Consider the following 13,594-nt stretch of genomic DNA (forward strand, 5'->3'; position numbering starts at 1 on the left):
TTAGTAATTAAGAATTCAAGATAAATCAGCACTTACGATTATACGGATTGCCAACGATCTGGGGTAATTTACATTATTATTACCTCTGCCAAATTCATAACATGTAATTATTCCCTGGGAAATGGTATAAACACTAGTGGCCGGGAGACTTGATCTGAAAATGGGATTGACAGTAAGCGAAGAGGGGTGGTCATGTGTTCCAGATCCCCAAGAAGCACAATCAACAAACTAACAACCCCAAAAAGAATTGCACTAAATTCAAGGAGTATGTAACATGACACGTTCTTCACACCCATGTGTATTTACTATTTAGTACCCCCTCCAAATCCCCCTACTCATGAAACCACCATGTACTTACATAAAGACGATTTAGTTCGGGGCTAACACAATATTTCACCGCTACGAGCCTTTACTTACATTAGTGTATTTATTTGAAATGGAACTTACAATCTTAGGTCGGTAAATCCTTAAAGTACCAGTTTAAACTAGTTGAGCTACCCAGATGGGTGGAGTGACCCAGTCTCCTGTTAAAATCATTTTAAAACGTACATTTTTGTTCTTTCTCGATATGAAAATGTAAATAAACAGCTCCATTGCAAAGTCAAGAATCACAGCTTCAGAAACTAAATAATAATACAGTACTAGCACCACTACAATCACTTTCTTTTAAAAATTTGAAAATATGAAAGAGCTCCATCATAGGGGGTCAAGAATCACAACTTTAGAAAACTTAAAACAATAATACAGTAGCACTAGCAATCTAACAGTACTGTGATGGTGAAACAAACTTTAAACAACAGTGGAAGTTGCGCAACAAACAAACATAACTTTTTTCTACATTAAAACCCGGAGGAAAGTAATGGCTTTTTTCTTATCCTAGTCAATTTTCACCACATTATGATAGGAGTACATAAAACACTGCAAAAGTTAAGTGGAACAGGGTCCATTTTGTTCTTTTCTCTCAAGAGATTTTTAAACGGATCAAATAACACAGCCAAAAGATTGTGTGAACAATAGAGCCTGCTTAGCAGAAAAAAGAAACTAGTAAATGAAAATTTGCCTTGTGTTTCGCGGATGGCACATCTTGGGTACTTCTCTAAATGTTTGTGTCAATTGTCATTGTTTGTTTATAATGATTTGTTCACCACCTCCCTTTCTGTTTGAAATTTATGACATTTTATAAATATTCGGGTTTGATTTGAATTCGACTTCTTAATAACGGATATAATTCAGATTTGTATCAAATTGAATCTCACTTTTATGATATTTGGTAAAAAAAAATTATCATAGATGTGAACCTTCAGGTACCATCACGTAAATCAAGGTAAACCGCATTAAAGCGATAAGCTGACTCAAGAGGCATAATCATAAATTCTACTCCAATGGGATTCGGGTACCATCATGTGAACCAAGTTAAACCGCATTTAAGCGACAAACTCTAGTTCAAGATGCATAATCATAAATTCTACTCCAATGGAATTCGAACATGTGACCAAGAGGATAGTTATCCCCTTTAACCAATTAAGTCAATCCTTGCGCGCCAAAAATATGACACTATTTATTTACAAAAATATACTTTTTAATTTTTTTCACAAAAATACGATTTTGTAACCTGATGCAACCTCAAATACAAAAGATGCAACCTCAAATGCAACCAATTTTTTTTTCATTATTTTTTCAAATAAATTAGATATGTGGTTGATTTTAGTTGCAAACTGTATTTTTGTAATAATTTTAAAAAATTGTAAAAGATAGCAAATAAACTTAGAAAAATTAGTATTTCGATAATTTCTATATTTTACATATAACACACATATTAAAATAATATTTTATAAAAACATCATATTTAATTTTGTAAATAATTATTCTAATATTCTTTATCTTTTAATATTATTATTTTGTACAAGTTTCAATCCGAATATCCGAAAGCAAGTAATTCATATTCAATCGAGTCGAATCAAATCAACTCAGTGGTCCGTATGGATCCAAGTAGGGGTGTACGCGGTTCAGATCAGATCGATTTTGGGGTAAAAGTCGAACCAAACTGCGAAGAGCGGTTTTAAAAAATTGTCATCTGCAACCGCAAATGCGGTTGCGATTAACCGCGTCATTTGCGGTTGCGAATTTGCGGTTATTGCGGATCTGTTTGCGGTTCAACCACTTATTTTAAAATAATTAATAATTTACAAAAAAATGAATTTGGAATATTAATAAATTGAAGTTTAAGTTACGTGATAAATTACATTCAAAAATAAAATATAAACTAATGCTCCGTGTGGAGTAAGGATATTAAAAACATACAAAAATGTGGATGCGAGAGAAAAAAAAAGAAAATGATAAAAAAAATTACATGTTGATTATATTTTTCATTTGTTTGGTTATATATCTTATAATGATTGTGAATTTGATGAATGAAATCTTAACATTAACCTAAGATTAGTTGATAAATATGTATACTTATTAATTTATATGATATCAACTACATTTTTGGAAATATATTGTATTATAAATATATGTTGCGAGTTGCGGTTACGATTTTGCGATTTTGCGATTTTGCGATTTTTAAGAATTTAAAACCGCATCCAAACCGTAAATGAGCGGTTTTTAAAATTTAAATCCACAACCAACCCGCGTTTCGCGATTATCCGCAAATGCGGTTTGGTTGCGAGCGGTTGAGCGGTTTATTTGTACAGCCCTAGATCCAAGTACCTAACTTGATTAAAGTCTTGATTAGGTTTTATATTAAAAGGCCGGGTGGAATAATTAAACATACTGGAAGTCACGAGAGCCAATATAGTCTTGCATTAGAAAACACAATCATGTATTTGTTTTGCGTAGTCTACATCTCTGATCTTGATTTACAATTAAACTAATCCTTAATTTGTTCAAGTTGTCGCCTCCACTCAACTCTCTAATCTTTTTTTTTTGCTTAATTTTATTTTCATTTTAATTTCTCTTATGTATGGTAGTGACCTTTCCCCCGACAGCCGGACCAGATTTACAGGAAATAAAAACTTTAAATTATTTTAAAAATATTATTTATAAATTTCCATGTGACCTTCACTACTCCACTATATTCCCACATTAATTAAGCTGACTTACTCCATGTTTATATAATTATAAAATTTAACCAGATCACAATCATTGATGATTAAATAATATAATAAAGAAGATTAATCTTTAAAATACTTATACTTAAACAGTAAATTTAGATGTAATTTTTTTTTGCTTTACTTGCTTTAGTTTAGTAAAGTAATTAGTCACATACTTTATTATGCTTTTAAATGGCACCATTACCAATACTAATTCTCCTAAGAATGATTAGTTTCCACCATCTTGAAATTAGTGTTTGGTTATTCTTTAGTGTTTTAATAATCCTGTTATTCTTTGTAAGCTGGTTTCTTCTTGAAGTTAAAATGTGCAAGAACAAATAATTATTAATTTAATTAATAGATGAAATAGTTAGACATAAAAATAGATAAATTGCAAGTAAACAATGACAGACATGCTAGTGACCAGAACCAGACCACTTGAAGAAGATGGACCACCTTGGAGTGGGAGAGCTTGGCTTATCAAAGCAACCCCCCTCTTGCTTTCTATTTCTCTCTTCTTTACATCAATACATGAATTTCCGATCCCAATTTCTTGCTCCCGAGTTTTAAATAAGAAGTGCGATGTTTATAAAAATTTGATAAATTTCTTGAAAATTAACTTTGGAAGTTTTAAACAGAGAGAAGTGCATTAGATTTTCTACATGGGCAGGAGGCCACTTGACAACATTTGTTTTGGTTAGTGACAAGCTGCTGCTTCCAAATGAAAACTACCAAAGCCATGTTGTAAAGTTACATCCATAAATTTGATTCAGAAAGCTAAGTACAGACACTGGCTTCCCCTGATTACTGAATGGATGGATATACATGCATTTGTTTTTTAAAGAAAGAAAGAGATTATTAATAAATCTAAAGAAATCAATCTGCATCAGCACCATCTTCCAAATTAAAAACAACCCAAAATAACCAAAAAAGATATTTAATAGAAAAATGAAGGTGGTCTTGGATCCAGATCTTCTGTTATTACTCTATAAACAAAACATGGGGTTCTCCCCCTCAACAATCCCAACACACACACAATCTCCTCTTCTTTGCAGCAATGCATGCACATACAAAATACCCTCCCTTTCTTTCTCCTTGTAATATTTTTTTCTTCTTTGCATTAGTTTCCTCTTTTTTCTTATCTTCTTGTTTCTCCACTGATGTACAAAGCCAAGCTCTTTTAGCATGGAAAGCCAGCTTAAACAGCTCTTCAGATGCACTAGCTTCATGGAACTCCACAGATACAAGTCCTTGTCATTGGTTTGGAATACATTGCAATTCCAAAGGCCATGTGATTGAAATTATCTTGAAATCAGTGAATTTACAAGGACCATTGCCTTCAACTCTTCAACCACTCAAGTCTTTAACCACCCTCAACCTCTCATCAAACAATCTCACTGGACCTATTCCGAAACAGCTTGGAGAGTTTCCTAAATTGAGCTTATTAGACGTTAGCAGCAACTCTATCGTGGGAGAAATTCCGGTGGAGATTTGCAGGTTGAGCAAGCTGCAAACTTTAGCACTGAACACTAATTTTCTTGAAGGTGAAATTCCATCTGAGATTGGAAATCTTTCAAGTCTTGTCAATCTTTTTCTCTTTGACAATCAACTCAGCGGTGAAATTCAAAAGAGTATTAGAAACTTAAAGTATCTTGAAGTTTTTCGGGCTGGTGGGAATCAAAATCTTAAAGGTGAGCTTCCATGGGAGATTGGAAATTGTAGTAATTTGCTTGTGTTGGGCCTTGCTGAAACCAGCATTTCAGGAAGTCTTCCCTTGTCGATTGGAAACCTGAAAAAATTACAAACACTGGCTATATACACATCTCTATTATCTGGACCAATCCCAGAAGAGATTGGAAACTGCAGTGAATTGCAGAACCTCTACTTGTATGAGAATTCTATATCTGGTCCGATTCCAAGGCGAATTGGGGAGCTCAAGAAGCTTCAGAGCCTGCTGTTATGGCAGAACAGTATAGTTGGCACAATCCCTTTTGAGCTTGGAAGCTGCACCGAGCTAACAGTTATCGATCTTTCTGCAAATCTTTTGACAGGCAGCATTCCTACAAGTTTTGGAGCTTTATCAGGACTTCAAGAACTCCAGCTGAGTCTTAATCAGTTATCAGGTACCATACCTACCGAAATTATAAACTGCACAGCTATTACTCATTTGGAAGTTGATAACAATAATATTTCTGGAGAAATTCCTGCTCTGATAGGCAAGCTTAAGAGCATGACTCTTTTCTTTGCCTGGAAAAATAAGCTAACAGGCAATATTCCAGAGTCATTATCTGAGTGTAAGAATCTTGAAGCTCTTGATCTTTCTTATAACCATCTTTTTGGTACCATACCAAGACACATTTTTGATCTGCAAAATCTTACCAAACTGTTGCTGATTTCCAATGATTTATCGGGATTTTTACCACCTGAGATTGGAAACTGTTCAAACTTGTATAGATTTCGGGTGAGTGACAATAGATTGGCAGGCACTATTCCACCTGAAATTGGAAGTTTGAAAAGTCTTAATTTTTGTGACATGGGAAATAACAGATTTGTAGGTGGAATTCCTCCATCGATATCTGGATGTGAGAATGTTGAATTTCTCGATCTCCATTCCAATGCCCTTACTGGTTCTCTACCTGGTATGCTTCCAAAAAGCCTACAAATTCTAGATATCTCAGACAACAGGCTTACAGGTCCGTTGGATCCAGCTGTTGGTTCTTTGACTGAACTAACAAAACTTAATCTTCAGAATAATCAACTTTCTGGCAGAATTCCTGCACAGATCCTTTCCTGCAGTAAGCTGCAGTTGTTAAATCTTGGTAGCAACAGCTTTTCAGGAGAAATACCCAAAGAATTGGCTCAAATTCAGTCACTAGAGATCGCTCTCAATCTTAGTTTTAACCAATTCACAGGTGAACTGCCAAATGAATTCTCTGGTCTTAACAAGCTAGGAAATCTTGACTTGTCCCACAACAAGCTCACAGGGAGTCTGAATAATCTAAAAAGCCTTGAAAATCTTGTTTCTCTCAATGTCTCGTTCAATGACTTCTCGGGCCCATTGCCTGATACACCATTTTTCCACAAACTTCCTACAGAGGACCTAGCGGGGAACCGAGCTCTGTACATATACGGTGGAGCCGGGGGTCCAGCTGATAGAAGTGGAGCCGCTGGACATGTGAAATCGACGATGAAGCTAACGATGTCAATCCTAGTATGTGCCAGTGCAGTGCTAGTACTAATGGCAGTCTATATGTTAATCAAGACCCGTATGGCAAGCAATGGAACACCTGAAAGTGGAACTTGGGAAATGACATTTTATCAAAAGATGGAATTCTCAGTGGATGAAATTGTCCGGGATCTAATATCAGCTAACGTGATTGGTACTGGAAGCTCTGGAGTTGTTTACAGGGTGACAACTCCAAATGGGGAATCTTTAGCTGTGAAAAAAATGTGGTCATCAGAAGAATCAGGAGCATTCAGTTCTGAGATTGGAACACTAAGTTCAATCCGACACAGGAATATCGTGCGCCTTTTAGGTTGGGGTTCAAATCAGACAGTTAAACTGCTGTTCTACGACTATCTTCCTAACGGAAGCTTGAGTTCTCTCCTTCATGGTGCTGGAAAAGGAGGCGCAGAATGGGAAACTAGGTATGACATTGTTCTTGGCATTGCACATGCACTTGCGTACTTGCACCATGACTGTGTGCCTGCAATCTTACATGGGGATGTTAAAGCAATGAATGTTCTATTGGGAACTCGTCTTGAACCCTACCTTGCTGACTTTGGGTTGGCTAAAGTCGTCAATAACAGCAGTAATGATGATTTCTCAAAGCAGAGTCACAAACCTTACTTAGCTGGCTCTTATGGATACATGGCTCCAGGTAAATTTAATATCGCAAACTTTGATCAATTAATTACATTCCATCCTTTACATATATATAATGACAACATATTATTTTGCTATCAATTTTCACAGAACATGGATCGATGCAACGCATTACAGAGAAGAGCGACGTTTACAGCTATGGTGTGGTCCTATTAGAGGTCTTGACAGGAAGGCATCCATTGGACCCAACTTTTCCAAAGGGTGCACACTTGGTACAGTTTGTACGCGAGCACTTGCAAAGTAAGCTCGACCCAAGCAACATTCTTGATCCAAAGCTCAGAGGTAGGTCAGATCCTCAGATGCATGAAATGCTCCAAACACTAGCAGTTTCATTTCTCTGTGTCAGTGCACGTGCTAGTGATCGTCCAATAATGAAGGATGTAGTAGCAATGCTGAAGGAAATTCGAAATGTAGATCCTGTAAGGTCTGATTCTGATTTAAAGCAGGTCGTGTCCACTCTTCCTCCATCACCTCCAACTCGAAAAATGGTCTTACAAGGCTCCTCTAACTGTTCATTTGCATTGTCTGATGAATCAGTCTGATTATTTTTCAGGGAACAATATGCAAAAGTGTGCATATTTGCATAGGAGTACCTATTAGAGAGTAGAAGATAATTGTCTTATGAATTTTTGTTTAGCTCTATTTATCAGCCAAAATAGCGTAATGTTCACCTTTTCTGTGTTATTTAGTTGATTGACCTAGCTGTTCCCTTGGAATAAAGACATGTATGAAAACTTATATGCTTTGAAGCTTGTAAAATACTAGAATTAGAGAAAGGTCCTCTATTATGTATCATGGTATTGTATTGTAATAAAACAGACAACATATTAATCTGTAGCTTAAATTTTATTGTTTGATCCAAATTACGTATCTCCGTCGAACGATAAATTAGCTTGCTCTCGACTTCAACAATATTGTGTAGACTGTAGCCGATCTGCACTTCCTGCACAACCAATCCATTTCCAGCTAAGATTAGAATATGATTGAAATTGTAAAAGGCTGTCTCAAGTTATGGAGAGTTTCATTCAGAGGTGTGGGATGATTCGAGTGTCTTCATCTAGGACAGGGGGATAGGTCGAGGGGTTTTCAAAAATTGGGACCAATGATTGGCTGCATTTGATTGGATTGATATAATTGGAAATTTTGGCCAAGTGTTTGATTCTAATACTATCTCTACACCTATATACATTCATGTGTGTGTGCTGTGTATGATACACAAGAATTCATTACAGCCTTTTTGGCTAGCCATTACTATCTGGTCCTACGCTCCTTCCTCACATCACATGCCCATGTGAGCTTTCCAGCAATCAAAGCCACTCTTCTTGTGAAAGTCTACTGCTGAACTTTGCATATATAGATAGAACAATTATGCAAGTTTTTCTGTACGGCAGAAAAATCTACATGGAAATTGTACCATGTACTTGTCGTATACAATCAAATTCAACTGTTTCAATATTCCATCTTACAAAAACATGCGATGCTATGAGCTACACTAGTTATTCATATCGTAGGTTAAATTACATAATCTAGAGTCCTAGATAGCTCAATGGAAAATGTCACCACATCCACTTTTTCTACATGGCGCCTGGCAGATTGATGAATAAAGTCGTTAACAATTAGCACAAGGAGGGCCACATACTATTTCTTGGTGTGGTCTCATGAAGATGGTCGTCCTATCTCGCACATTGAGTGAGGAATTTGATATCCAACTTTGATCTTAATAAATGGATATAAGACGTAACCACTATCTGAACCTATCAGCATGGTCATCCTATCTCTTTATAGCAAATGGCAAGAAAATACAGGTCAACGTTATAAGTGTTTGCTAGGGAGGAAACTCGGACTCTAACTTCTTTAACACAACATTAACAACTCCCCAGTTAAATCCACGGTACCGGAGCCACTGAACGATCTTCGATTTCCGTTTTTCCACAGGCTGACTCTCACTTTGCAGCCATCGCTTTGAAGCTTGACCAAAAAGTTGATCCAGTGACGACTTTGACAGCCCGATTCTTGACTGATCTTCTCCACATTCGCCATCTTTGAAAACTAGTTTTATTGCCTTCTCTGCATCAGCTTCACTTACACCCTTCTGGCGTAATGCCTAATTAAAGAACGAATCTATCATTTAATGCAGAACATTTTCATTCTGGAGCAAAAATTCAAGTTTCTGTCTTTTTGTCGTCAACTAAAACCAAATCTAATATGAATGCGAAGATTAAAAAAAAATAAGTACTCTTATCCATTTCGCTCTCTTGGATGAAAGAGGCAAGCACTAGATTGACATTTTACAAATTTCAAGACTTGATGATTGACAAGTCATTTCAAGATTTGGTTATCAGAATGTATAAAAGGGATTAAATAAAATTTAACTTTGATTTTTTTTTGTTATGTTACATAAAAACAGATTTCACTTCGTATTAGTAATATACTAATGTAGAATACAAACTCCAGGAACATCGTTAAATTTCGTAGACTGCTTTTTCATTGTCGTTTGTTCTGTTATTGTACAACCTCTTATAATAAACTTTATGTGGTGCAGGTAATCAGCTCCTTCATCTTTATTTCTAGTGTACTAAATTTTTTATTAAAAAAGTTTACATTTAGTTTTTAGGGCCTAAACTTTACCTTCTTGACTTCTAAATTTAACTGTTCATTTGTAGTATACTCTCAAGTTTTTAAAAAATTTCAGATATTCAGAATCAATTTTCTTTTTGCATTTTACATAATTGGATATTCAAAATAACGATTAAACATATATTACTCGTTTATTTCAAAGATTAGACGGTTAGAAGAATCTATTGGCAAAATTTCACTCTAGGATGAAACAGAGCTAAGACTTACTATACTGCATATAGGAAATAAGATTGGAACCAAAAACCATTATCAGTGACCAGCAAACTTATAACGCAAGTATAACCCCCAACAGTGTATGCCAACGTAAGATATAATAAATTTATCTTGATGGCCTCTAATATTTTTTTATTAATAATTGCATGAATCTTGAATCTTAGTTCAATCTTACTACTGTCTTATCTTAATCATCTTTTTGCCAATGCCATATATAGAAGTAATTTCAGATCAGGCAGCTTACTTGTTTGATTCGTCCTGGACCCCAACTTAATGAAGAAAACCTGGATCGAGAAAATGCCTCTGCATACTGGAAATCATCAAGAAATTTCCTACAAGAAGATGAAAAACTTCAATTGTCACTTGAACTAAACGAAAGTGTGACACCATTACGAGTATCTATAAAGTAAAAGTGTTCAGTGGGTGGCAAAAACATACAGTCAGTCCAGAAATGATGAACTTAGGAGATTGTACTCCTAGTGTTTAAGTATGACAAAACCATGTGCAGAAGAAACTAACAAGTAAACAACCAATAGCCAAAACAGACAAAGTTCGTCAAGCTGCAGTATGCAACATGGCCTCAGGATTAGCAGTAATCACCTCCCTCTTCCCTGGCGATCAAAAGTTGGTGGCCAAATACACAGAAATTTGTAATTAACATTTGCTACCCACCTCATCTGGAATTTAGTTATCACTTCATCAACAACTTGAAGAGGATATTTCTTTGCAATCAATTTCTTTCTAAGCTCCACTGTTGTTAATGCTCTGTAGATGAAGAAGCACGACAAAGATAATAAATATATAATCAACATGACTCATGAGATATATAAAATAAATACACATTAGGAAATTAGACCTAATAATTAGTAATAGTGTATATTTTTCATTTCAGACCGGAAAAACAACAAATGTTGCAGAAACAATCAATAAACAGCTGCATTGAGTTACAAAAAGGCTCTCGAGGAATACTCTAACCTTCTGGAAAGGCATCCAGCTGCCATATTCTCTGCATCTTGGTTACTTTTACTGGACTGATATGCAGGTTTTCCACTAGCTTTTTTCCCTGTAATTTCATGTACCAACTCCTCGGTATCTTCCAGTCTTTGAAAGTCGCCAAGTTCTTCATCCACTTCTATATGATCACAAAGTATCTCAGTTCATGTAGTAAGTATATTAACACTCAAATTCTAAAGAGTAAGCACACAACTTCCTAAATAGTTAAAAAATATAAATGAATAAAAAAGTTAATTTAGCTCGAGGGAATTCACCTGTTTCATCATTTAAGTCCAAACTCCCGAAGCTTCTCGTCAATATCTTTCCACCATCCACCGACTCTAGACCTAATCCATCCGATTCTAAACTTCCGTGTTCATCAAAGTCATTTACAGGTGCAACCAAATTTATCGAATTTTCAGGTTTGGGCGGCTTCTTTGGTGCAAATCTTCTTTCCGAAACCCCTTTACTATTCAAACTTTCTGTCCTACCCACATTTAGGTCTAAACAAGTATGCTTATTCTGCTCCTCAAAATCATACTTGGGTGAGTTAGGAACTATAGGTATCCGAGGTTTCGGAGAATTCATAGGAATGTACCTAACAGGAATCGATGAACCAAAGTTTCTAACTTTCAAACACATCATAACACCATTGCTTTTCACCCTAAATTTAAAACTTACATCAATTACCACAACAAATATTTCAATAAAAACACACAAAAATTGCAGCATAAAACAGTAAAAATTACACTGAGCCTAATCAAATTCAAACCCCAAAACATAAAAGTCAAAAGTAACAATCTTTAAGAAAATTACTAAAAATCTTGAAATTTAAAAAAAGTGTTGATTTTCTTACCAGGGTGTAAATAGAAGAGGCTTCAAAGCAACTCCATATATTAGTTTACCTGTCAAAATCATTTCTTTTAACTGTGAACAAAAAAAGCCCTAATTGAGCTTTAGCTATTTTGGGATTTTAGGGTTTTGTCATTTTATTGAGATGGAGCGTGACTTTTAGATTCTTCGGAGAGCGTGGGATAATAAATTTTCCACCTTTTTTTTTAAGAAAATAAAAATTAAAACCTTAGCCAGGATTTGATCCGGGAGCTGTATCCCGAACTGGGTCCGGGTAACCTGATACGGTAATAGTACAATTTTGACGCTACTACGGTGATGGTGAATTTATTATAAGTAATAGTATATAAACTAAAAAATACTCACTTCTGTCCCATATTTTTTTTGACTGATTTGACTTGTGCACGTAGTTTCTTATCTTAATTAATAAGTGTCTTTTTTCCACGTAGTTTCTTATCTTAATTAATAAATATCTTTTTTCATAATTTATTACTATCTCCAATAAATAAATTTTCTAAGAATTTTTACTTAACTCTTGGAAAAATGTAAATAGTTAATGATATGCTGATATTTCTATACAACAGTCTATATAATTCAAACAAACACAAATTTCATTTTTTCCATATACACATTATCAAATGGAACCACTGAGAAAAATATTTTTTGATCTCAATGAAGCACCACAAGTACCCAAAATACCTGAGGCTGATGAACCTGAGCCACCTGAAAACATGTCTATTGAGAAACAGCAGTTTATCATATAATGGTTAAGTATATTTATATCTTATTGTGATGGTTAGTTTCAGGTTGTCGCTACTAGTAAAGATTATTCGGTGAACAAGAAGAATTATAGGTGTATAGGTGTTATATCTATTATCTAAGTATTCTTATTATTTTTGTATTACAAATATGGATGCAATGTATGAAATATTGAAGATATGAATGTTATTGAATAAATGCGGTTGTCACATTTTTAATAAAATTTGTGATGTTGTGATTTTTTTAAAGCACAAACTATTATTTTTAAAATAAATAAAATCATAAAAAGATGATTGAATAAATGCATTTTTTTATAAATTAAAATAAATTGACAAATTATAACTAAAACTACTCTTTTTTCTTTAGAACATAACACAAAAAATTTCAATATTTTATAAACAATATAATTAAAATTTAAAACACCAAACTTAAAATTTCAAAGATTGCACATCAAAAGTAGTTTAGGTGCAAATGGAAAAAACACATATTAGGAATATTGACAACTCACTGTTAATAAAGTTGATGAGTTCTTCCTCACACACGTTAACTGGAGAGGAATGTTTCCACTTGGACATTGATCATCATCAAAATGAGGTTGCTTGAAATTGTTACCACCACTGGCCTTCATAATCGCCATCATATTCAATTGTAAAGTTAAAAATATCTTGTTAGGTTTATCATGGTTGTGATAACTGAGAATTTTGCGACGTAATTAAGTAAATAAAGTATGATTTATGTGATGTGATTATAAATTATGTGATTAAGTGTTGATTGTCTTTACTGTATATTAGTATCTGGGAGCGTAGATAGAAGCGTTCCAATTTAAAGAGTCAGCTTAAGAGTTAAGCTGTGTTGTCGGGCCGTCAGGTAGAACTGAACTCGTCCTAAAAAGGGATTAAAGTATTTAAAATGTGAATTATGTGTTATTATGTGAAATGAATATTTAATTAAAGTATTGCGTTCTAGTGACGTGTCAATTGGTAAAGGTAATTGTGAAGCGTAATTAAAACGCTGAGCGTCGGGCCGTCAAGCAGAACGTGACCCGGTACGCGTAAAGAGGAATAATAATAATAAACAGAAAAAAATTTTATGATCAGACATGAGTTGTGATGTGTGAGTATATGTGCTTGCTTGTCTGTATGTGTGATTACGTGATCTGTTA

General features: G+C 34.7%; 2 protein-coding genes across 5 annotated transcripts; one reads left to right on the plus strand and one right to left on the minus strand.

The window, feature by feature from the left end:
* Positions 1-3,973: 3,973 nt before the first annotated feature.
* On the plus strand, positions 3,974-7,648 carry LOC141711719 (leucine-rich repeat receptor-like serine/threonine-protein kinase RGI4). Its single transcript, XM_074514369.1, has 2 exons — positions 3,974-6,973; positions 7,069-7,648. Exons 1-2 carry the CDS (start codon positions 4,150-4,152, stop codon positions 7,518-7,520), a joined length of 3,276 nt encoding a protein of 1,091 aa, XP_074370470.1. The 5' UTR covers positions 3,974-4,149; the 3' UTR covers positions 7,521-7,648.
* A 717-nt stretch (positions 7,649-8,365) lies between these two features.
* Positions 8,366-11,861, minus strand: LOC141711720 (uncharacterized). 4 transcript variants are annotated; one of them, XM_074514371.1, is made up of 6 exons: positions 11,678-11,861; positions 11,097-11,485; positions 10,804-10,957; positions 10,429-10,593; positions 10,073-10,160; positions 8,366-9,082 (listed from the first exon to the last, which is right to left on the minus strand). In XM_074514371.1, exons 1-6 carry the CDS (start codon positions 11,737-11,739, stop codon positions 8,804-8,806), a joined length of 1,137 nt encoding a protein of 378 aa, XP_074370472.1. In that variant the 5' UTR covers positions 11,740-11,861; the 3' UTR covers positions 8,366-8,803. The 4 variants fall into 4 exon arrangements, with proteins under 4 accessions (XP_074370472.1, XP_074370473.1, XP_074370471.1 ...); XM_074514372.1 differs by having other exon boundaries at positions 10,804-10,960; positions 11,097-11,419; positions 11,678-11,858; XM_074514370.1 differs by having other exon boundaries at positions 10,804-10,960; positions 11,678-11,858.
* Positions 11,862-13,594: the final 1,733 nt, after the last annotated feature.

The sequence above is a fragment of the Apium graveolens genome, chromosome 3, assembly GCF_009905375.1.
Source record: "Apium graveolens cultivar Ventura chromosome 3, ASM990537v1, whole genome shotgun sequence".
Taxonomy (NCBI): domain Eukaryota; kingdom Viridiplantae; phylum Streptophyta; class Magnoliopsida; order Apiales; family Apiaceae; genus Apium; species Apium graveolens.